This window comes from Dunckerocampus dactyliophorus, chromosome 18, assembly GCF_027744805.1.
Source record: "Dunckerocampus dactyliophorus isolate RoL2022-P2 chromosome 18, RoL_Ddac_1.1, whole genome shotgun sequence".
Taxonomy (NCBI): Eukaryota; Metazoa; Chordata; class Actinopteri; order Syngnathiformes; family Syngnathidae; genus Dunckerocampus; species Dunckerocampus dactyliophorus.
Window position 1 is genome coordinate 15,528,654 of NC_072836.1, and position 23,473 is coordinate 15,552,126.

At 40.9% G+C, this 23,473-nt stretch overlaps 1 protein-coding gene across 4 annotated transcripts; it reads left to right on the top strand.

Moving 5' to 3' along the window:
- The first annotated feature begins 761 nt into the window (after positions 1-761).
- On the top strand, positions 762-11,083 carry LOC129171728 (uncharacterized). Of its 4 annotated transcripts, none has more exons than XM_054760673.1 (4): positions 762-878; positions 3,491-5,834; positions 9,800-9,885; positions 10,318-11,083. In XM_054760673.1, exons 2-4 carry the CDS (start codon positions 3,524-3,526, stop codon positions 10,414-10,416), a joined length of 2,496 nt encoding a protein of 831 aa, XP_054616648.1. In that variant the 5' UTR covers positions 762-878; positions 3,491-3,523; the 3' UTR covers positions 10,417-11,083. The 4 variants fall into 4 exon arrangements, with proteins under 4 accessions (XP_054616648.1, XP_054616646.1, XP_054616647.1 ...); XM_054760671.1 differs by having other exon boundaries at positions 793-878; positions 3,488-5,834; XM_054760672.1 differs by lacking the exon at positions 762-878 and adding an exon at positions 886-3,397 and having other exon boundaries at positions 3,488-5,834.
- The last annotated feature ends 12,390 nt before the right edge of the window (positions 11,084-23,473 follow it).

Here is a 23,473-nt window from a genome sequence, read left to right on the forward strand (position 1 = left end):
TAATAACCATAACTATAACAATAATAACAATATATATAACAATAATAATCATAATCATATTGGGCAGATGTTATAAATATTAAATAAATGCAAACTATTTAATAAATATGAAAATTATGCAGTTGCTTAAAATACAACTTTTCGACCAATGAGTGGACAGGATGCTAATCAGTACGCTATACTTGCCGTGTCAGATCAAAAAAGAATATGGAGATATAAAGAAAAAAAGCTCCGGAGTAAACGTATCGGGTAAGTTTACATTCATTTACACGGACATTTATGTAAGTTCATCTTCAATACTAGCAAGATCCGGTACTAGCAAGAGTACTCATTCAACACCGGCTGCTTTTTTGCTCCTCTGAACTACTTTGATACCCCCAAATTCCCTGCACATCAAAACCGTGTGATACTCGTACAACTCGCCCTGAATGTGAACAGGTCGCTCACCGGAGTAGCTGGTCACAGCCGCTCGTCGCCTCCCGTGTGCATGGTTTGCTACGCGTTGGCGATGAGTTTTTTAATGGGGTTTCAGGGGTTTTTTGAGCTGTGGTCTTAAACTTTTGATAAGCTGATGAACAGCCGGTATCACTTTGCATTAAAATTGCAGAAGATCCAGCAGTGCAAATTGTAAATTCTTACTATTTTTCAACTGGTCTTAAAATCAGGAGTGTCTGTACGGTACTTCCGTGTATCTGTGTGTTGTTTGCTCATCAATATCTATCTATATCAAGTCCTGCCGGTCAGATTTTGTTTGTGCGCACCTTACATGACTCACATGACTAGAAGGCACATGGGCTAAGTAGATCTCCTGCATTATTATCTGGATCATTCATATTTCCACTGAGGTTGGTGCTAGATGACTGCAGCGCTACAGCCAGGTGGGTCTTTTCCATTTTAATATAGCATGCTTTTACATTTGTTTCAGTATTCCATCTTGGATTGACTGGCAGTGACTTAATATTGTCACAGCTATTAAAATAATCTAATATTTAAGTGTAGATGTCTCTGGCCAAAACTTGGACGACAGAGGCCATACACAGCAGGTTTAGTTCCACTAAAAAGTCATATATACTGTAGAATTGTTAAAAATCCTTCAACATAACAATTGAGGAAGTGATGCCCCATTGAATAGAGAATGGAATAAACAGGGTAAGCTCATTAATGTATCCTGTTACTGGATATGTTGCTGCTAGCGCTGATAATCCTCAACGACAGCGTAGCTGACATAAAGCTTGTCAATGCAGGTGTAAATATAGACTCATGGGTTTAAACCTGCACCTCAGTGAAAGGGATTACTTTGGTATACTATCGCTATCAAGGAGAACATGGAATAAAGAACATGACATGCACCCTGCACGATTATAGTTCTAGGAACTGATGGGGCACAGGCTAATCACACTGTGGTTGAATATCTGCTGGCTGATATTGTTGCTCGATATTGGCATAAAAATGAGATGGCAGTTCATATTGGTATAGTTTTTTTCTTCTGATATCGGCGCGCGAGCGATGACATTGTGCTCCACAGGGCAACAAGCTTGCAGTACGTCTGCAGTCTGGAATTATTTCCAAGTTTCGCCTTTGGATTGTAATCATTCAATCTGCAATGACTATGACGCTCTGGTGTCTTCCTTGAATACTTCTGATCTCATACGCCGCAAACCTCCTAGAGTTTACTTTTACACTAAATACAAGCTAAAGGTGTAAAGTTTACTGAACTTCACTCAAGAAAATGTTACCTATCTTCTTCTATCTAATTGATACATCTAAAAACTAAAGAATTCACATGCAAATCAAGCAAAACGATTTTACATCATTTGAACGTTTAATTCTTGATAAACAGCTCAGACTAAAAATCAAGTTATCAAGTTTTTTTTTCTATTATATAATACTGTAAATATTACATTACAGTGGAACCTCAGTTAGCATCCGCCCCGGTTAGCGTGTTTTTCAGTTAACGTTGAAAATGTATGCCAAAATTTTGCCTCGGTTTACGAACGTTTTCCAGTGAGCACACGTCTGCCGCGTTATTAATACACTGCGTGAGTCCAACAGTGTCCTTAATGTACTTTTGTGCTTCGCTTCTAACCAAAACCCGAACCGGAAGATGTCATCAGCGGTTGACTCTCAAAAATGTTAGCATAAAACATATGTTTATATAAAAGCATAAAACAACATAAATGCATATAAATGATGAATGAAAAGGATAAATTAACATTTAAGGTTACTTTTACCTTCATGGAAGACGCGATTCTTGATGTGAGAGACTTTAGACAAGCTGAATGAACCCAGTTTATCATTAAATTGATTGTATTAGTCCAGTTTCATACTTTGCACTTGACTTTATTCTTATACAGATGCACAGTAAGTGACACATAAAAATGTGCTGCTTTCTTATTCGGAATTGGGACTAACTCACGAAGACTAACCCGTTTTACTTGTTGACAGTCGGAGAACATGTTATTTTCCATTGGTCGTTATATTTTTAATGACTATTAAAAAATACGGCATTTTTTTCTAGAACTTGTATTGCATATTGCAGTATTTATCTTATTTTGTACAAAAAGTGTTTGTTTATAAAATGAAACCAGTGACATCGGAGAAGAGAAGCATAATGTGTTCATTACCTGAGGTGTGTAGTTTGAGGTGTGAAATGCTGCCCATATTGGTATCGGTTAATATGATATCAAATAAAGTGCAAATGAAGTAAGGAATTAAGATTAAGGGGGAGTAAGACTTCTTGTCCGGCAGTCCACTGAGCAAGTGATGAAGAGGGGGGTGTTATTATTTGACGGTATAAGAAAGCTGATGCTGAAAGCATGCAACGACAGAGACAGATAGCAAAGGGTGTATGGAAACATGCCCTGTAAAGCTTGGATTATGTTCCCGAGTTGAGGAGCCAGCATACGCTCCTCCCCCTTCAAACTCGCTTGCGTCGCATGACGTGCAAGTCCAATAAAATCTAAACTTGTTTTGTGGCGACGCAGACCATTAAAGGCTGTGATTGGTTGGCTTGTACGACATCATTTCCTGTGTATACAACTAATTCAGAGAGCAAACGCCTGCTCTGATTTTGGATCAACAGTCGTAGAAAAAGTGACTACTCTGACACATTTATTAGTTCCAGTTCCATATTCAGGCTTTTGTGCTGCAACACATTTTCATCACTTAAAAAAAAAACAAAAAAACACGACGACCAAGACAGGATGTGAAAACAGGATGTTTAGTCAGCCAGTTATGGAAAAATAGATATTAAAGTTGTTAAATGGCCAGTATTTGTCAGGTGTTTTATTGGGACAAAAATGCAAAGAGTCACCATCATGACTACGCTGAAGCATCATCCAGAAGTCTGCAGGAGTTAGAGTAGCATCAGCAATGACGCAAGGAATGATTGCAAATGGTAAAAAATTGCACAACCATACAAAACAGCCGTATTTTAAAAATGGCACGAATATAGGCTTTTAACATTTGTGTCTTCTCTAAACCCTAGTAGATCCTTGAGTGTTGTTTTGGAGTGATCCTCATCATGGAGCCCAGCGCATCCATTCAAAGACGGCAGGCTCCGGCCTCTCAGGATGATGATGGCCTGTGGATGAAGATGGATTCCAAGCTTGTGACAGAAAATACAGACATGCCAAACCACATCTTATCATCTTTACCTGGGCAGAGTCTTCAAGATGAACCCAAAGCCCCTACCCCTGCAGTGATTGAGAACAATGTGGTGGATAATGACAGTGCGGCTCATATCTTTATCCCACTACAAACTCCTCCATCCTATAGGGATCCACTATTTCCAGCAAGGAGCAACAAAGATTCAACGAGTTGTAATTCCAGTGTGACCCCTGTAGACGAGGCAGGTGACGACACAGGGGATAAAGCTAATTACAACAGATTACACTGGCATCCTAGTGAGAGGCAGTCAATGGCTCAGAGAGAGGTTGTGGAAGTATCAGCAGATGCAGCACAGATATCAGGGGAGTATAAAGACCCTACTCCAAATGCTGAAGACCAAAGATCCAAGGGGGGCCAGAGTCTCAAGGATCCATTTGGAGGAACAAGAGAGCAAGACCAACCGGATGATGTGTTGAGTGAAGGAAAGGAAAACTTGGGGGAAGCTGATAAGGACACATTTCTGAGTCGCTCATCTTCAAACACTGGGGACAATTTCCAAAATGATGCCCTTTTGGAGAAGGTAGGAGGCCTAATAAGAAAAGACAAAGCACATACATACACGCAAAGCTGCAACACAACACCAGAGATCTGGAAAACCAACCGAAAACCTGATGCAGAAAACAGTCGGGCACAGACACAGAGCCAAACAGGGACGAGTGACGATGTTGAAAATCGTAACACCCGTTATTTAAGGGATAGCAATTCAAATATTTCCTTGGTAAAGAGTGTCAGAGACACTTGTGGGGTACAAATGTCTGAAAAGCCTTTTGGAAAAGCATTATTACCTCAGTTACAACAGAAGCAGAATATGGAAGGAAGGGTAAATCAGGGAGATGAATGTTGGAGAATAACTTCTGACATCGAGCAGGGGGAGCAGCTACTTCAGCGTCTGCAACTGCTGCAGCAACGCCAGGAGGCAGATGTATGTGCTTGCAAGGATGTTGGAGGTGAGATGGAAGACAGGGAGAAGTTTCTGGCTGAAGAGGATTATTTGGCAGCAAAAGCAGGGGATCGGACTGGTGAAAATGAGAAAGATGGTATGAAATTTGACACCAACAAGTCAGACAGGACAAGGACTAGCCTGATTGAGAAAGAAAAGAAAGACGGGCATGGAAGCAGAGATGCCCAAGCAAATATACCTGCACAGCTGGAGCGCAACGATGATAGCCCAAGTGTCAGTTGGGTGAATGCAGATTGGTCTCCAAATTATTTCAACGAAGCTATTTCCAAGCCGACTTCTTTGCCATCAACATGTCACCGCCTCTCTGTCACTGAGACGTCCATGGAAAGGAGAATCCACCAGGATGCTGAAGGCAAACAGAACCTGCAGAGAGCCGGGGGAGTTCTAAACTTGGCCGATGATCCAGATGTACTGGAGATCCCCTTTAATACCAACATTCTGTTTGAGACTCTTTCCACCGAGGTATGTCCAGGCCAGGACGATGATTGGCGTCTCTCTGAGCAGAAGACAACACAAGAGATGAGTCCAAAGGCTCAGCGAGAACTTGGGATGACTGGATTTGGAAAAATATCCAAGGAGCATATAAAAGGGGAGGCCCATCAATTAAAGGAGACCAAACTACTGTTTGAATCTTTTCAACAGGATAACACACAAGGGCCAACCAGGATAAAGAAACCGCTTTCTGCGTCAATGACCGATCAAGGTTATCCCTCAGTGCTGGAGCGCACACGAAGCTTGGAGATGTTTTCCGTGAAAAGTAGCCCCATTTCCAGAGCACATTCCTCCAGGATTTATAAAACTGCAATCTCTGACAAGCAGAAAAGTTGGGAAAACCTGCCTTCAAAGAGTCCAACTGGAGGATCTCGAGATAGGCTGCGCTTATCTCCGTACGGCAAGCAAGATAAAAATGTGCATCTTCACAGAAGTTCTGAATCTATAAGTACTGATGTAACCACGCCAGCAGTGGAAAGTGTGAGCTCAGCAAAAGAGGAAAAGACAACACAGGAATCGCCCGTCATCAAACAAAATCCTTTCGTCAAGTTGCGTCCATCACTGGCTCTGCAACCAGAGGTTGAGAAGGACATCAGGGAGGCTGAAGCAAGAGAGGACGAGCTGCGCAGACAAAGACGCACTTTGTACGGAGAGACGCTGCAGAGTACAAAGAAGGGCAACAAGCTGCTATTGACATCGGCCGTCATACCAGGTGAGACTGTACAGCGTACGGGTACTGTATGCCACCGTTGCACTGATCTGCGCCCAATGCTGGCACCCTTCCCTGCGGTGTCTTCTTGAAAGTCCTTCCTCGTGATAACACACATTTCATGATGGAGATAAAATACAGAAACCAAACAGTCAAACCCACAACACGCTCGCCCAACCGCTCATGTGTGATAAATGAAATGAATGTAGTAATTAATGACAGCCACCACTTTGCACAAAAGGAACTATGCGAACAACTCAAAATAAGACTGGAAATAATCCACAAAGTCAGAGAAATTGCAGTATTACATCAGATTTGATATTTTGTAAAGCGACACATGTAGATATGCTAAGAAGTTGTATGTATTTCAAGAAAAACCTGCATGGCAGCTTTGTGATGCAAGTGAAAAAGCATATTTTTGGCCCTTTTTTGGGGGTGTTTTTTTCCAAATATTTCATCTTTCTTCTTAAATAATATTTGCACATTTTCTTCTCGCAGCAATACGACCTGATTAACATGATATTATAACTTCTTCTCGTAATTAGGACTTTATTTCCACAACATTTATTCTTGGAACATTCTAACTTTTTTCACAACCTAATTTTCCCAGAAATTACAACTTTATTCATTGTTTTGGTTGTTTGTCATAATATTAAAACTAAACCAAAAAAAAACTTGTCTTTTTGCTACTAAAAGGATGTTGTTTTCCTCATAATATTACGTTATTCTTGTCAAATTACAACTCTTTGTCATTAGATTACAACTTTTTCTCTTAATATTTTAACTTCATTCTTGTAAAATTGCTGCTGATTTGTCCATTTTTTTATGTTGTATATATCTGTTGTAGAGTGTGCCGTGGGCCAATAAAAAAAACAGCCACGGGGCCGCAAATAGCCCCCGGGCCACACTCTGGGCACCTCTGAGTTAGATCTTTGAACCCTTCTGACATCATGATTTTCCCGTCCATGATATAGATTTACCTGGAGGGAGTCCTTATTAGCTCCATTTTCCTAGCTTTCTTTTTATTGACAGAAAAAATGGTGATAATGAGGGTGGTGGGGTTTTTTTGGCACTAAAATGTATTATATTCTGAAAAATGTCACTTTGATCTTGTTTTTTTTTCACACATCTTGACCTTCTTACCCCGTCTGGCGCACTGATAAATGACCTTCTCTGTTAGCATTAAGTGTGTTATTCAGGGAACAGGATCAGCCACCAGGGTAGACCCTGTCACAAGCTGTTAGGGAATGGAAGTCGGAGCAATTGCTCCATCAAATAGAAGGAAGACATCGATGGACCTCGGTGTGACTTGGCGTTATTTGTAGGTATTGTTTACATGTAAACACCTTACTGTGGAATACATGCAGTCAGGGTGTTTCGTTCACCGACATGGTTTCAGTGTGCGTGTTGTTCGTTTACGTGTGCCCAGCAGGAGAGCTCAGAGACGTGACACAACAGTGCAGCCGGTCTGGGAGTGTGTTGTTCGTATTTTTAGCCTCCGAGGCTGCTAATGGTGTGTGGGTTGACTCAAGGTGAAAAGGGCCTTGCAAGTCACATGTGACAGTACCGTATTTATCTGCAACAGGGATACAATTAAGGAATGCTTTGAGGGAAATGCACATAAACCGCAATGCAGCATAACACAAAATTGCATGATAGTGTGACACCCAAAAGTTTATTGCTATGCTAACCTGACTTTGATCCCGTCAGTACAAGAAGAAGACATAAAAACAGTTATAGCTCTGGGTGGCAGTTGTTTGGATTGCCGTCAAAACCCACGCATTATAAAACACAATTAAATTCACATTATAAAATCTAACTATCCTAATCTAATTACATCTAAATTTATGCATGTTGTGCCTTGTAAATTATAAATGAATAGGTACTCACCACTAATGAATGATAATGTAAGATGATCAGTGAACAGATGCAATAGGAGTCACGGTGTAGAAGTTATATAGGCTATATTGTAAATTTCACTTTTGGGTCTCACTGCAACTAAGGTGTGTTTCAAGGACCGTTGAATAAAGTGCGAAAGCTCAACCCTTGAGAAAAAAAACACTATCGATCAAGCATAAAGACATAAACATGTAAAGATTTATGGGCTTTTTTCAACAGTGGTGCGTGTATGCTGTATATGTTACCTGTATCATCACGTATTTATACGTTATCATTCACTTACAGCGAATGACGTGTTTTCTGCCGAAAAAATGTCTATTTTCATCGAAAAAAAGACTTTTAAAAACATTTTTTTTACTACTTTAGGGGCCGTGATTCACAGGGATCCACTGTATTATGTATTACTAATAAATTTTAATTGATTAAATAAAAATGTAATTAAATTTCATCAAATTTTTTTTTATTTTATTTTATTTTATTTTAGTTTAGTTTTTCAAAAAAAATATATATTTTTCTTTTATTTTATCAAATTAAATCTATAAAACTACCAATGCATGGTCACAGATGAGCACATTGTATCCCATGGGGCATCCTCCTTCCATCTGTTTACGCGGGAACCGGAGTAGTATGCATCGCAGCCGATGACGGAACCACTCCCTTCACATTTACATACCTCTGAAATGACGACGGCCTTCTCTTTAAGCCCTAAACGTCAGTCTTGCACCCTTGTCTCAGTGCTGTCCATCGCCTTTCTCTTTTGTGCGGTCCGTGTGTTCGTTACGTCAACAACGTCAATAAACAACCTAAAATGGCGCCCGCGACCCACTGTGCATTGTGGGATCATGTATCGCAACATTTCGTCTTGGCCGTGTGATCCAAGGTGGCGTTGTAGACAAACAGGACGGTCTTTTGGACGCTAAACAAGCGGCGAACGCAAGCCAAGGCAAAAACACGCCAACCGAGGTACCACTGTATTTTTTTCACAGAAAATAGTTTTTTTTTCAGCAGAAAACACATGAGATTTACCATCAATTTATAATAATTGATACATATGTGACAATACAGATACAATGTACTGCATACATGTACTTCTGTTTAAGAAAAGGCTACAATTTTTACATGTTTACGTGTTTATGCTTCACTGATAGTATTGTTTTGTCAAATGTTAAGATTTCACACTTTGTTCAGCGGTCCTTGAACGCAGCATAGTTGTCTGCTGTGACTGACCACACCATGACTCCGATTCCATCTCTTGTACTTCTACAAATCACATAACCGTTTCCGTAACCGTGATTTCCGGTGTATAAGCTGCTACGTTTTTCTCATGTTTTTAAACCTGCGGCTTGTATAGTGATGCGGCTAATTCACGGCTAAAAACTACATATCCCATGACGCTTACAGAGCATCTTAAGGAAGTCGTGGCATGGACGAGTGGAAAGTGGAAACTCATGTCCCATTTTGACGTCCTATGCAGCAATCTTTGACACGTCTTAAGAAGATTTGATCAAGTGTAGAATTACTAGAGCTTCTGTTTGGACCACTCTCACTAATGGGTTTCGAAAGGCTGGACTGCTGCATGATGAAAAGCTTTAGCAAGCTAAATGGCCAATGGCTCGAGACAAAAGTCACACAAAGAGCGACAACGAACGAGAGAGACTGATAAAGTGTGTGACGAAGGAATTATGAGGCTGTTCAATTTAGTGGTTTTAGTTCCGACGACGAGGAGGAGGACGGCGATGAATGACTTTGCTGGAAGGCTACTGTTTAACGAGCCATGTTACACGCACTGTTTGGCACTGTTTAACTTTGAGACACGCGCTGTTCTGTTTATTTAATCTAAAGTTTGAAAAAATGTTCTGTGTGCAAAACATCCCGACAGGTGCAGCCTATATATGCACAAATCTTTTTTTCTTTTTCTTTTTGGTACACTCTACACTCCGTGAATTACCCTAAATTGAACGTGAGCTAACAAAACCGCAACCTGTGCTTTTTGCAACAACAAAAAAAAACGAACAAAATACCCGAAATGACATCTCGTTATTCTGTTTCCACTTTTTCTATATCTCTAGGTGGGAAGCAACCGTCCCGAGGTAAACTGGACCGGGTCTGGCCACCTCCAAGCAAGACAGAGCAGCTTAAATCTGAACAAACTCAGGTAATATCAAACACTTCAAATAAATACACTTCTATGCTCCATTTGTGTTGTGTGTTACTTTTACATGAAGTTGGTGTTATATCCTGGTGTACTGTTTTCGTAGTCTGGAGAGATTCATACTGTTGGAACACAATACGTTTATTCGTTTATTGATTTTAATTTTAAACACCAGCATGGTACAATATATGGAAACAACACTGATTAAACGACTCTATACTTGATAAGGTCAAATGTTATCAATGCACTGAGCTAGGAAGGAAGGTAGTAGTTGCCGTACAATACTGTACTGCAAAGTCAGCAGACTTTAAAGGCTTCCCTAATACAACTTATTTGTTCTTGCAATACTGACTGAAATCTAAATGGTTCTTATATTGATCCTTTTTTCTGTCAAATAACCCATCCCATTCCAATCACTCTTTGTCATCACCACAGAGTGTGAGTGTGCACAGGGCAGGAAGTCAGAGGTCCGGTCTCTGGCAACGTTGGGAGACTGGTCGCATCAACGGGCAGATGACTGAAGAAAAGAACTGACCACGGCCGATTAGACTTCAAACGGATATTCAAATGTTACTTAATAACAATTAAATAAATAGTTTCTATGCTGTCTGGCTATGATCAATTGGATTTAGAGATTTGCTTTAACTCTTGTTTAACTTTCGTCTTATTCAGAAGATAAAGTGTCAGTTATTTTTTATTTTGTCATCCCGTCTCGCTTTTTTCTGATTTCACATTTTAATATTGTAATCTCAAGTGTTATGGACACTACGACCCAGTGACGTGCGATGAGGTTCATGGCTGGTGAGGCACCGACTGATGTTTAGTTTTTTTTATGTTAATACAGATTGCTCATTAGGAGGATAACAAGGAAAGAAAATAGAATAATTTATTTCTGTTAAACATTTTGTTTTCAAATACTTCCTAGTCCCCTTTAATATTGTTTTGTAAACAAAAAATATTTGTGGTCTTAGCTTTTATTTGTAGATGCAGTGTAATGCCTCCTGTACTTTTCAAGGAAAAGCTCTGTTACTTTGTTGTAAAAGTCTGATCAACTTCTGTTGAGCTTTGGTATAAAATCCATCATCTTGGCAGTCAAGTTCATTCATTCATTCAGCAGGGCACGAAAATGGTTGCATTTGAATTGTTGTTGATTCTAGCCGACCCTAATGTTTGTGAATTCAAATAAAGTTTTTTAAAAATGCTGGCTTTTCTCGTCTGTAGAAGGACGGCAGTGACAAGCACCTTCCGACTCACGCACACCCCCTTCCCTTTACGGTGAGCCGAACTACCGCATCACAGTTGTCTGTATTTTATTGTGGGATTAGCGGAGGTGGGAGCAGTGTTTTGCAAGAGTCCAGTCTCAAGTCAAGGCCGGACAAGTCGAGTCAAGTCCGAAGCCATAGGCTTGAAACTTTTGCGTCCTTACATGTCATAAACATTGTTTAGTGTCTCCCAAATAAAATGCTGTTTTAACAATGTAATTAACAATGTTAGAATGATTTCTTTTTATTATTTTCTATGATCGTATGTCACAGCCATTCATAGAGAGATCATGTGGTTAAATGGGAATCACAGACATCTCCATGACCTATGGTAACCAAAATGAATATGTTTTGATAATTATTGTATTGGATCTTATTAGATTGTACCGCTTTACTTGAACCATCTGGTGCAAAGTTTAAAACATGAATTTTAATGACATGAAGATTCATATAAAAGTGCTTCGATCACTGTGTGGACAGAAGGATGTTAGAAAATCTTTCCTCAATGACCCTTGGGTGCTTTTCCTTTCCTTCTAATCTCCACTGTTAGTAATTAGTTCCCTCATATAGCACCATCTGTACACCCCAAGGAGCGTTTTCTTGGGTGTCCCAGCATGAACTGGCTGCAGTGCAAACCACTAACAGCAGGCCATGTTCTCAAAGAAATGGTGGAACTTTTAAATTAATAGTCGATCAGATATCAGCTGTGCGGCCCTCGAGGTACAGTATATACATATACTGTATGTCAGGGGTGTCCAAGCGAGGGCCACATACTGAAAAATGAAAGGATGGGAGTGTCACTTTGATGTTTTGTAAAGCAACACGTGTACTGTAGCTACGCTAAGCGGTTATATGTACCGTATTTCAAGAAAAGACTGCATCTCAGACGGATATTGGTGGAAATATTGGTGCACCCTATTGTAAAGTGTGACTAGAACTTTTGTCATAATATTAAGATTTTTTTTTATTTTTTCTTTAATATTTTATCTCTATGCCACTAAAATGACATAATTTTTCCTCGTTGTATTATTTCGTAAAATTGTGACTTTTTTTCTCGTCAGAATACGACTTTTTCCTCTTAATATTTTGACATTATTTGCAAAAAATGACAGCTGTTTTTTTTCATTTCTGATTCTGATGTTTTGTTGTTTTTTTTTTAACTATTTCAATTTTCATTCATTCATGTTCTATGCAGCTTATGCTCACTAGGGTTGCTGGAGACTATCCCAGCTGACTTCGGGCAAGAGGGTACACCCTGCACTGGTCGCTCGTCGGGGTGGGGGTCGTGAGAGGCAGGGAGTACTTTCAGTGTTCAATGTTTAGTTTCATAATATTATGACTTTATTCTTGTAACATTATACATTTTTCTGCAACCTAATTTTACAAAAATAGTTTTTCATTATGATTTAAAAAAAATAATGTCTTTCTTTAATATTTTATCTTTATGCAAACAAAAAGACGGCATTTTTCCTTATAATATTTTTTTAAAATTATGACTTTTTCTTGTTAGATTACAACTTTTTTTCTGTTAATATTTTGACTTTATTCTTATAAAATGACTGCAGATTTGTTTTTTCATATTTGCTGTTGTTGTTTATTTATAGTTGTCTTGTTAAATTGTATTTTTAGAATGTGCCGCGCACCAATGAAAAAATCAGCAGCGGGACGCAAATGGCCCCCGGACCACATGTCGGACACCCCCGCAGTATGTCTAGAGTGCTCGTTCATGCAGCACTTTCGCCACTCTACGTGTCAATGAAGCAGCAGTAGAAGAAAACAGCATTTAAAAGCATTTAAACAAATAGCATTCTCAACTGCAACAAAAAATGAAAAGAAAAATAGACCCTGGAAATGTGACTTAACGGCCACTGGACTAGGAAATTTGCATTGAGTAAAAATGCAATGGGGAAGCTGATGCGTTTACTTTCTAACTAACTAAACGCTGTTTCGAAGTATACAATACAACACAATACTGTATATTCACTTACTGCTCCGTATGTCACGCGGCTGTGAGGTTTTAATATTATTCACCAAAAGAGGGCAGTATCATCTCAAATAACAACAGAATTCAACATTGAAGGAATTAGAATGAAAACTGCAAGTAAACCTCCAACACATCTTCCCCGCCTTGTTGTTTCTCTTCATTAAAAATCTCTTCTTGTTCTTGTTTGACGGGAAGGTGGCGCACAGATCCAAATCCTAATATTGTAAAGTCCAAGCTTACTGATGATGAAGATAACTTATGAGTGGTTCTCCCAACGTTGTGTCCCAACCATTGTCATTTTTATTTTAGCCACACTTACTTGACACCAAGTGAAAAATGCTGAAATTAAATGAGAGTAATTATTATTTTTATAATATAGAATAATGTTAATGTGTTGTTTATGTCCTGCTATATTTCCATTGTCCCTGGGACATTTTTTGGACAATCCCTCATAATATGGACTTTAATTTCAGGAATTGTTTTGTGCACAAAAGACAAATAAATCCCTATTTGCCATAAACTGTAATTTGAACTGTCGAATTTTTGCAATTGCTTGAGGGTCACAGGAAATAGAGAACAGGGAAGAAGCAATTTTCTACCATCGGCTCAAATGCATTTTCATGTTCAAAGGGATAGTTTGGAGTTTTTGACATGAAGTTGTATGACACCGCCATCGGCATTGTAGACCAATAACAGCGACTTACCCCCCACTTGGTCTCCTAAGTCCAGTTCTGGTCAGATTTCCGTGATGAAGAACGTCGTTCCACTTAGTTGCTGGGGACAGTTAAGTAAAGAGTTTGGCTTCTCAAAACAATATGCGTTCAAAAATGAATACATTTGCATCACAAAAATGCCTTCTCAAAAAAATCAGACCTCACAAAACGCTCGGCGTTATATCTGTCTCCCGCCATGTCCCTGCGCACTGTCGCCTGTGCGTTCATGTGTACGTGGCGAAGACGCTCGCATCTACTTCCGCGACGTAGCGCCACGGCCATCTTGTTTACGTACGTGTCCCACAGCGGAAGAAGATGCGAGTGTCTTCGTCGCAGTCACATGAACGCACAGGCAAGTACGTAAGTGGAAGTACATTCTTCATCACAGAAATCTGACCACAACTGGACTTAGGAGACCAAGTGGGGGTTAAGTCGCTGTTATTGGACTACAACGCTGATGGGGATGTCATACAACTTCATGCAAAAAAATCTGTACTATCCCTTTGAGTTGAAAATATGTAAGTTTCATTGCCTTGTGTCAAGAAAAATCGTCAGCAATATATTAACATATAGCATATTACCACAGCCACACTGAGATATCATTACATATTTGGAAAACACGGGTAATGTTAATCGTTACAAAAAAAAACTTGTATGTGGTGTGATGGAGATGATGCTTTATTCTATATGCTGGACTGAAATGACCAAAAAAAGCCTCATTTTTAAGAATTTTATTACATCCACAGACCAAAAGTGGCTTGTTTAAAGACCAATTTGACCATAGTTGGTGATATACGCTTATGCAATAGCAGTCATACACGGGAAGGGTAAAGCAAGGCTGGGAAAGTACAGTGCAGTTATGTAACCTTTGTAAATTATCTAATGATGAGTCACTTACTTCATGGAACAAGAGCCACCGGCTACACATAATGTATTATTCCATCAACAGTAAAGATTAAGAGAACATATTGCAACATTTTGCGCAATCATGTGGGTGGTAACTTCTCCAAATTTTGCCACATCGAGTCACCAATAGAATGTCAAGTATGCGTTAAGGGAAAAGGAACACAGCAAAAACATTAACAACATTAACAACATTTTAAAGCCCAGTCTTTGTGACTTGTATTCAATGTGCTGAAATTTTGAAGAAGAGTGTGAATGCTTGCTTGTCAAAATGTTGTCAGCATACCCACTAACCTTCAACATTTAATTTATCATCCACGGCGGAAATTGTTCTTAATCTTGTGCTTTTATTCTGAAGCATTTTTCTAATGCAGCGGGGGTCATCGATTAATGCTCCTGTAGGTGGAGACAACGCTCTGTAGTGGGATTTGAAACGACATCGGAAGGCAAGAAGACCATCGTTTGTTAGCCGTTAAGTTGTTGAAGGTGTCAGTCTTGTCTCTTGTTGAGCCAGGTGTGAAACACAAATTACAAGAGTATAAAAGATACGAGGATCTACACTTTAAGAGTGAAGATGATGCACTCCACAGGGTGTTGTTACGAAAACACCCCAATGCAGGAATACCAAAAAGCATTGTGTGTGGGTGAGGGAGCAGAGCAGCGACAGCTCTGACATCACATTGAGATACAGACCCCGACTCGCCTCTGCACCGGCAACATAGCTCAAATCCCAGATGAGGGATGACTCATCCTCCCACGTTGCCTCCTATAGTTGGGATTTATAATATAGGAACTCACGGCCAAAACATTCCAAATTACACACTCAACTAAAAGGCTGAAGATGCGATTTCTCATTGCAGCGTATGAGGAAATAAACATGCCGGTGAGGAATGTAATATGTCCTGAAGGACATGTTGTAACAGCCTCATCACTGGAAAAGAATGAATGAACAGTGAGTAGCGGGAGGTAAGGAGAGAGTAAACAGACATCGGTTGGTCGTGTTGAGTTGCACCATTGTCCTCAACAAACTGTCCTATTCTCTACCCCTTCCAGCTCATTCCCATGACACAAGAGATCAGATTACGAAAGTCCAACAGTGATGGTGAGCACAGTAAAATGAAGGCATCAGTGGCATTCAGTGCCTTTGGTCTTTTACTCTGAAAGCACAGATTGTTTACAGGCTCGTTCTTTCAAGCAGGATTAGTATTTGTCTAAAAAATGCTTCCATACTTAGATACTGAATTTACATACTTTAGTTCCATCCAAAATCAGTTGACTTGGACTTTTCTTTAATTTAACTTTTTTTTCTACAAATATTTGACCCATTATATGTCAAATGGGTCATCATTATTCAAAGTCCATCCATTCATCGAACTTCTTCTGCCTATTCGAGGTTGGGGTAGCAGCCTAAGCAGAGAAGCCCAGACTTCCCTCTCCCCGGCTACTTAGTCCTGCTCCTCCAAGAGGATCCCGAGGCATTCCCGGGCCAGTTGAGAGACATAGTCTCTCCAACGTGTCCTTCTCGAGGCCTCCTGCCGGCCGTATGCGCCCCGAATATCTCACCTGACCAGATGCCCGAGCCACCTCATTGCAGAAGAGCAGCGGAGGAGGAGCAGTTTCTGCCGGGTTACACTGCTCCTCACCTTATCTCTATCTAAGAGAGCTCAGCCACCCAACAGAGGAAACTCATTTCGGCAGCTTGTACCTGCAATCTTGTCCTTTCGACCATAAGTGAGGGTAGGAACTTAGTTTGACTGCCTTTTGGCTCAATTACCTTTTCACCACGACGAACCGATGCAGTGTCCGCATCACTGAAGACGCCGCACTAATCTTCCTGGTGATCTTACGATCCATCCTTGCCTCACTCGTGAACAAGACCCCCATGTACTTGAATTCCTCCACTTGGGACAGGATCTCATCCTCGACCCAGGATGGCACTGCACCCTTTTCGAGGCGAGAACCATGGACTCGGTCATCCCAGTCGCTTCACAGTTGGCTGCAAACCGATCCAGTGAGAGCTGAAGATCACAACCCGATGAACACAGCAGGACCACATCAACTGTACAAAGCAGAGACCCAATCCTGCAGCCAGCAAAATGGATCCCCTCAACGCCCTGGCTGCGTCTAAAAAATATGTACATAAAAGTAATCATCAGAATCAGTGACAACGGGCAGCCCTGGCAAAGTCCAACCCTCATTGGAAACGAGTCCAACATACTGCAGACAATGTGGACCAAGCTCTGGCACCAGTCGCACAGTGAGCAAGTCCGATACCCCATACCCCCATAGTACCCCCCCTTGGATTTGTAGAGGTGCACATTCGAATGTCTTCCCCAAGTCCACAAAACACATGTAGACTGATTAATCAAAATCCTCATGAGCAAATTAAGCAATGCCAAAAAGAAGGAGAACAGCTCAGTCCCTTTGGCAGGGGGAGGTTGATTGTGGGTGCGTTCAGATGCTTCAGTTGATTAGAGTGGGCATCCTGTTTGATGTTTGCTTTCCAGGAAGTGCTGGAGCGGTTTTGAGGTTGTTGCCTGGCTTGCTATCAGTTTTATTTCAAAACCTTGGTAACCCTCAGTATTTACCCTTCTCTTCTCTGTTCTTTGTGTGAATGTGAATCGCTTTCTCCTTGGACACACCATGAAATAAGCAGACAGTTTTGTAACAAATCCAAAAATACCTTCGGCCTCATTCACTATATTCACTGCTGAGAGGGAGTTTTTCCTTGCCTCCATCGCCACAGCGCTTGCTCATGTGGTGTTCCTACAGTGGCCGACCTGGGCAAACATGCAGCATCCGAACACAGAAATGATCCAAAAGTAAAAACACCGTAAAACAATTGCCACGGGAAAATGTTGCAATCACATAAATAATGCAAGATGAAAAACATGCACAAGTTAGCCATGCTACCAGGAAGTTAGCCAGACTAGGGAGACCTATGACGACCTATGATGTAATACAGTGAACCCTCCGTTTTCGTACGCCGTACTTTTCGTACTATTCAGTTTTCAATGACAATTTTTGACAAATTTTAAATGCATTTTTAATTGTTTTAATTTTTTTTTATAAAATAAGACCAGTGTGACAATATTTAATCACAGAAATGCACACTCATTTGTCCTGAAACCTAATTGGACGTTTATAGATGCATTCAATGACGCAGATTTTATGGAAAAACGTGTTGTCTTGCTGGAAATAACGATCATGTTAGTGGAATACGTCGAATGGGGACACATTTTACACAACACGTCCACTGAAAATCTCAAGTCATTTCAAGTCATCAGACAAAGTCCAAGTCAACTTGCAAGTCTTGGATAATGTCAAGTCCAAAGTCATCAAAATTGTGACTCGAGTCTGACTTCAATCGACTCGAGCCCACACCTCTGCTGTGTTCCGTATGCCAACTAGAGTCTTTCATGTATTAGGAGCGTGGTGATAGATCTGCCCCATGTTCTGTTGTGAATTGAGGGTGTACTGTATAAATAAAATTGAATTGACTTTAAGTTAATTTAAGGTTTTAAAGAAGATCACATACCTCATAATGTGTACAAATAAGTAGTCGGGCGTGATGAATCTGTGAATACGAAGGGGAAGCTGAGTATACCTTGCAGGTACAGAAACAAACCGCCTATTAACAAGGTATCTTGTTGAACTGCTTGGAGACCTGAAATGAACACTTATTTTATTTTGTATATGTTCCCACTTGGCCGTGAAGAACATGATTTCAGCCATCTAGGCATGCAGCATTACATAAAAGGAAAGTTCCCTGCAAATAAGGAAGCCTCTCATAGTAATGAGACAAATCAATTTGGAGGCATTTAGGCTTGTAGCAAAGACTCTTTCAACAACAAAGACACTACTGTACAAGCAACAGGCCTTTAAAGCCCTGTTGACAAACTGCAGTAAAATGTCTTGTTGAATCAGTCCATTGATGAATTTAGGATACGTTTTAGAAAAAAACTAAGTACACGGCGCACGCTGTGCTGTAAAGTCATGTGGGTCTCACTACATCCTATGACAATGACTCACTATCCAACATTACATCTGCATTACATAGCGCTTTCTATTTGTCCAGTAAATGTAAACATTAAACAGTACAAGAAGTGAAATTTTGTGTTATGTATTCCTGTATTTATTTGAATGACACTGGTTGACATTGTTGGTGAATGGCGTTCATAGGGCCGACTGCCATGGAGCTGGCATGAGATTATAGCTATTGTTATTGTCTCAATAACTAATAATCACTAATAAGGTCCTGTGTACATAAGGTACGCTCACAACATAGTTACAAAATATGCAGCACAAACACATCAAATTGTGGGCTTTCTAACAGTGACACGTTTGCTGTACGTTTGACCTTATCATGTTAAATTATTATCGACTTAGGGTGAATGAGATGTGTTTTCTGCGGGAAACAAAAAGGCTATTTTCTGAGGGGGAAAAAAAGCGCTTGATCAAAAATCCGCAAATTCGAGTGAATGCCAAATCAAGACGATCCACTGTCACCATTTTTGTCTGTATTTTCAAATAATCCAATCGTGTGCCCTGGTGGAAACACCTGCCTGTTTCACGCTTTAGTAGGAAATCATCAATTGATGCATGTCCAAATCATGCCGGAGCACCGCTGTGATGAAGTTCAGTGGTATCAAACCACCCAAAAGCCAAACGCTGTCTTGTGTGAACCTGAGTGCTGAGGACAGTGTGCCACCGCCATGCTGGAATGAACACAAGTGGAAAGTGGGCCATCTATATCCGCTCTACCCCTCTGATTACGAACAGATTATGCAACCGCACAACATACTTTACATAACCGGAGATGTTTACGCCTTGTTCTGAATAAACCATTTGTTCCAAATGAAAGACTTAATTACACTCAGGAATTTAGAGTTGACGCCACAGCCCCGCCTGACACATTACAAAATATTTACGTATATGTATGACGCTCATCTTCACATTAGAGCATAAAACATGCTCCTTGAGTGTTTACATCATTGTTGTGACATTATAGAATGTTTCCCATTAGGTGCCATTGAAGAGCTTTTATCCTCAGAGAACAAAATGTCACTAGCTGCTGCTTTACCTGTTAAATGTAAAAGAAATGAGCTTTTATAAACACATCATTTTTATGTTTCACATTCACACATAAAAGTCTAATTTGTGTATGCACTGTATATTTAAATATTTGTAATGCTCATAGTGTGCCGAGCACCCAAACCTCTCCATATGTCACAATAACTGACATTTCAGACACTGTGGTTATTATCACACTTCTCTTCCCCCCCCCCCCCCCCCCCCCCCCCCCCCCCCCCCGTCAGTTGTTACTCTTCAAAGGTGCCATCACACCAAATATACAATCAAGCCAAGGAAAAAGCAACTTTAAATTGTAGCACATTTGGGGCGTGTTGTATATATTTAGTGTGTTCAGTTAATTCAAATACAGTCATGTCATAGTTAAGAATATGCTAATATTGTGCAGTTGATGTGACAATTGTTATGTTGATTTATTGCATACTGTCATGTGAAGTGACATATTTGGACCACAGGTGTCGCTAACTCACACGGCTGTTCAAGAGCGTAGAAGAAGTAGTTCAAAGAAAAAAAATACTCACGTCGCGCCTGTGAAAACGTGCAACGCCGAAAGTAAAGCCAAGAAAAAGACACTTTGACGTTTCGTTCATCTGTTTAAAATCACAACGAAGTTACGGCTAAGTTCCCACAGGGCATTCTACTTCACTGTAATTGTTTGGTAGTTTATGATTGCATCATCTTGAATTTGTACGGTTGAGCCTTGTTGTGCCCCATGTTCTCATCTTTACCTTGACGTCATGACGGGAAGATATCTGCCATCCACGGCCGCAAAAGGAGAGAAACAATAGTAGAAATAAAGTAAGATAAGGTAACAAAGTAAGGTAATCGAAACAAATTAGTTTTTTAAAATTGAATAATAGTAATATTAACATATATCATCATATATCACAATGCAGGTATAAGACCGACATATTTTCAGTATAAAATGTATAGGTACTCACCACTAATGAATGATAATGATAATAAGATGGAATTGGAGTCATGTCATGGTCTAGCCTTTAGCCTGGTTGTCAAGCTCGCGCCACAAGCACTCTTCTATCTGTTGTGGGGCCGTCTCCATCTCCCTCTGAAGCAGCTTGCGGGGGTATAGGGCTCCGCAGGCCACTCTCCAAACCACGTCTACATAATCCACACTCATAATCCACAGTAAATTGACTGTAGAATCGAGTGCAGGTGCAGCAACACACACGGGGCACTGCCATCTTGCACCGATCCCTTCGGTAGTACATTACACTTCACATTTTACGTTTTATTGTCACACATTTATGCATTTTTATGCTCATTTTTATCCTCAGTATGTTTGCACAATATTTTGCAGGTTAAAGCGAATAACGGTGCATGTCGTTCCAATCACGTGAGTGCACTTGGTGCCATGCATGAAGACATAAAATAGTTGAAAACACGATAATAGAACAGCAGTGACAGCTTATCTTCCGCACCAGACATCACGAAAATAATGCTTCTAACGTGTCTATTTCTGTTCATACACCAAATCAGTTTGCATGAATACCTCGTAGCAGCACTGGGCATCATTCCAGGCGGAATACCACACCCTTTTAGCCGGGATTCTGCTCTCGAGGTCAGGGAAACCACGGTGGAGAGGGGCCACGGACACCTCGCATGTCTGCCTTTGAGCCTTCATGGAGCAGCAGGGTGTCACAACGTGTGTCACAAGTTCGAATATGTGGTGTAGACTTTTTCCCCTGTTTGAATATGTTACTTTTCCGTTTTTTGTTTTCTTGCAACAGAGCAAGCTTTGTAATTTTACCGATATATTTATGGTGTTGATAATAAATAATTGGTGACTTATACAGTTGGAGCATTGAGATGAAGTGGTATGAGGAAATGATGAATGTCTAGTTTTCTGATATGAGGCAATCCTCTTGCAGTTCAGTTCAAACAATATTTTAACTTTGGTTGTAGTGTAAATTTTGTTTTGTTGTTGCTCACTGCATACTCCAGCATGCATACTTGGCTCCGCTCGACAAAAGAGAGGTTCAGCAGCCACCTTTCCATGCAATTTATGGTTGTTTCTTGAACTTTCGTCCCTTTATGATGAACTATCTTTTCCAAAATTCCTATTTGAATGACTTCCACATGCGAGAACAGCGCTCTGACTTCACATGGCTTCTAGCTACAAATGCACTCACTTACCCCCCAAAGTGTTTGAGCCGGTAACCGGATGTGACATCAGAGTAATACTAAACCCCAGTAATACTAGATGTCCCTCAGCGAGTTAGTTTCCCTTTGACAAGATGTATTTTGTAGCCATCAACAAGCTTCTGGCATACTTTATTCTGGATAATTGAGCAGTCTTTTTGGCAGAGTCATTGAAATTGGTTAGTTTCCTGGCACCTGGTTGGCACCTGGCTTTTAAGCAGTCCAAAACTGTTCAGTAAAGTTGAGGTTGGGATTTTGGGAAGGACATTCCACAAGCTTAATGTTCGCCTGCTTTATCAATTCCAAAATGATGTGTTTGGATCATTACTCTGTTGCAAACACCATTTGTGTCCGAGTTTCAGTGATCTAGCTGTTGAAGTTGGAGGACTACCTCCGTCCATCCATCTATCCATTTTCTTCCAGTTATCCGGGTCTGGGTCTCGGGTGCAGCAGTCTCAGTTGGGAAGTCCAGACTTCCCAGTCTCTGGTCACCTCTTCCAATTCCACCAAGAGGACACCACCAAGGCGTTACCAGGCCAGCTCCGAGGCATAATCCCTCCAGCGTGTCCTAGGTCTGCCCTGCGGCCGTCTCCCGGCTGGGCATGCCCGGAACACCTCATCAGGGAGGCGTCTGGGAGGCAGCCGCTTGTATCCGCAATCTCGTTCTTTCAGTCACGACCTAAAGCTCATGACCATAGGTGAGGGTGGGAACATAGATCGACCGTCACCACGACGGTCCGGTTCTGCGACCGCATTACTGCAAACGCTACGTCGATCCGCCTGTCGATCTGATGCTCCAACCTTCCCTCACTCGTGAAGAAGACCCCAAGACCCTTGAACTCCTCCACCTGGGGCAAGACCTCACTCCCAACCCGATAGGTGCAATCCAGCCTTTTCCGACTGAGGACTACTTTGTTATTCTGCAGTGCACCAATACCGCTGGCAGCATAACCACCCCAGAATGTGATTTGACTTTCCTACTTCTAGTCATTATGGCCAAATAAACGTTGGCTTGTCCATGTCGGGCTGCTGAAAATTTCAGTTCAGCGTGTCGATTCTGGAGCAAGGGCTTCTTTCTTGGTTGGCACCCTGGTGGACTGGCACGCCAGCAGTTTCCAGGTCATGGCAGGCTTGGTTGTTCTGAGTATTGCTCAATCCAGTAAGTGCTGTCATACAAATCCTTTTATGCTGCCAACGAGGCCCTACCAGCTGCACTCAGTCATGATCGGTAGACACAAGTTCATAGAGCTTGGCCTTGTCAATTAAAAGAGATTGTAACTTTTCAACACCACTTATTAAAAGACTTAGGTGGCTGTATATACATATTTGTATTATTGACCCTGTGTCAATTAGAGAAAATACATAACTACTCATGTAATCATGCGCTTCCACAAATTTTGTTTTGCATCCTGCGTGCATTTAATACCCCGACCCTTCTCCCCTCCCCAAACGATCAAAAACGGTTGCTTTGGCAACAG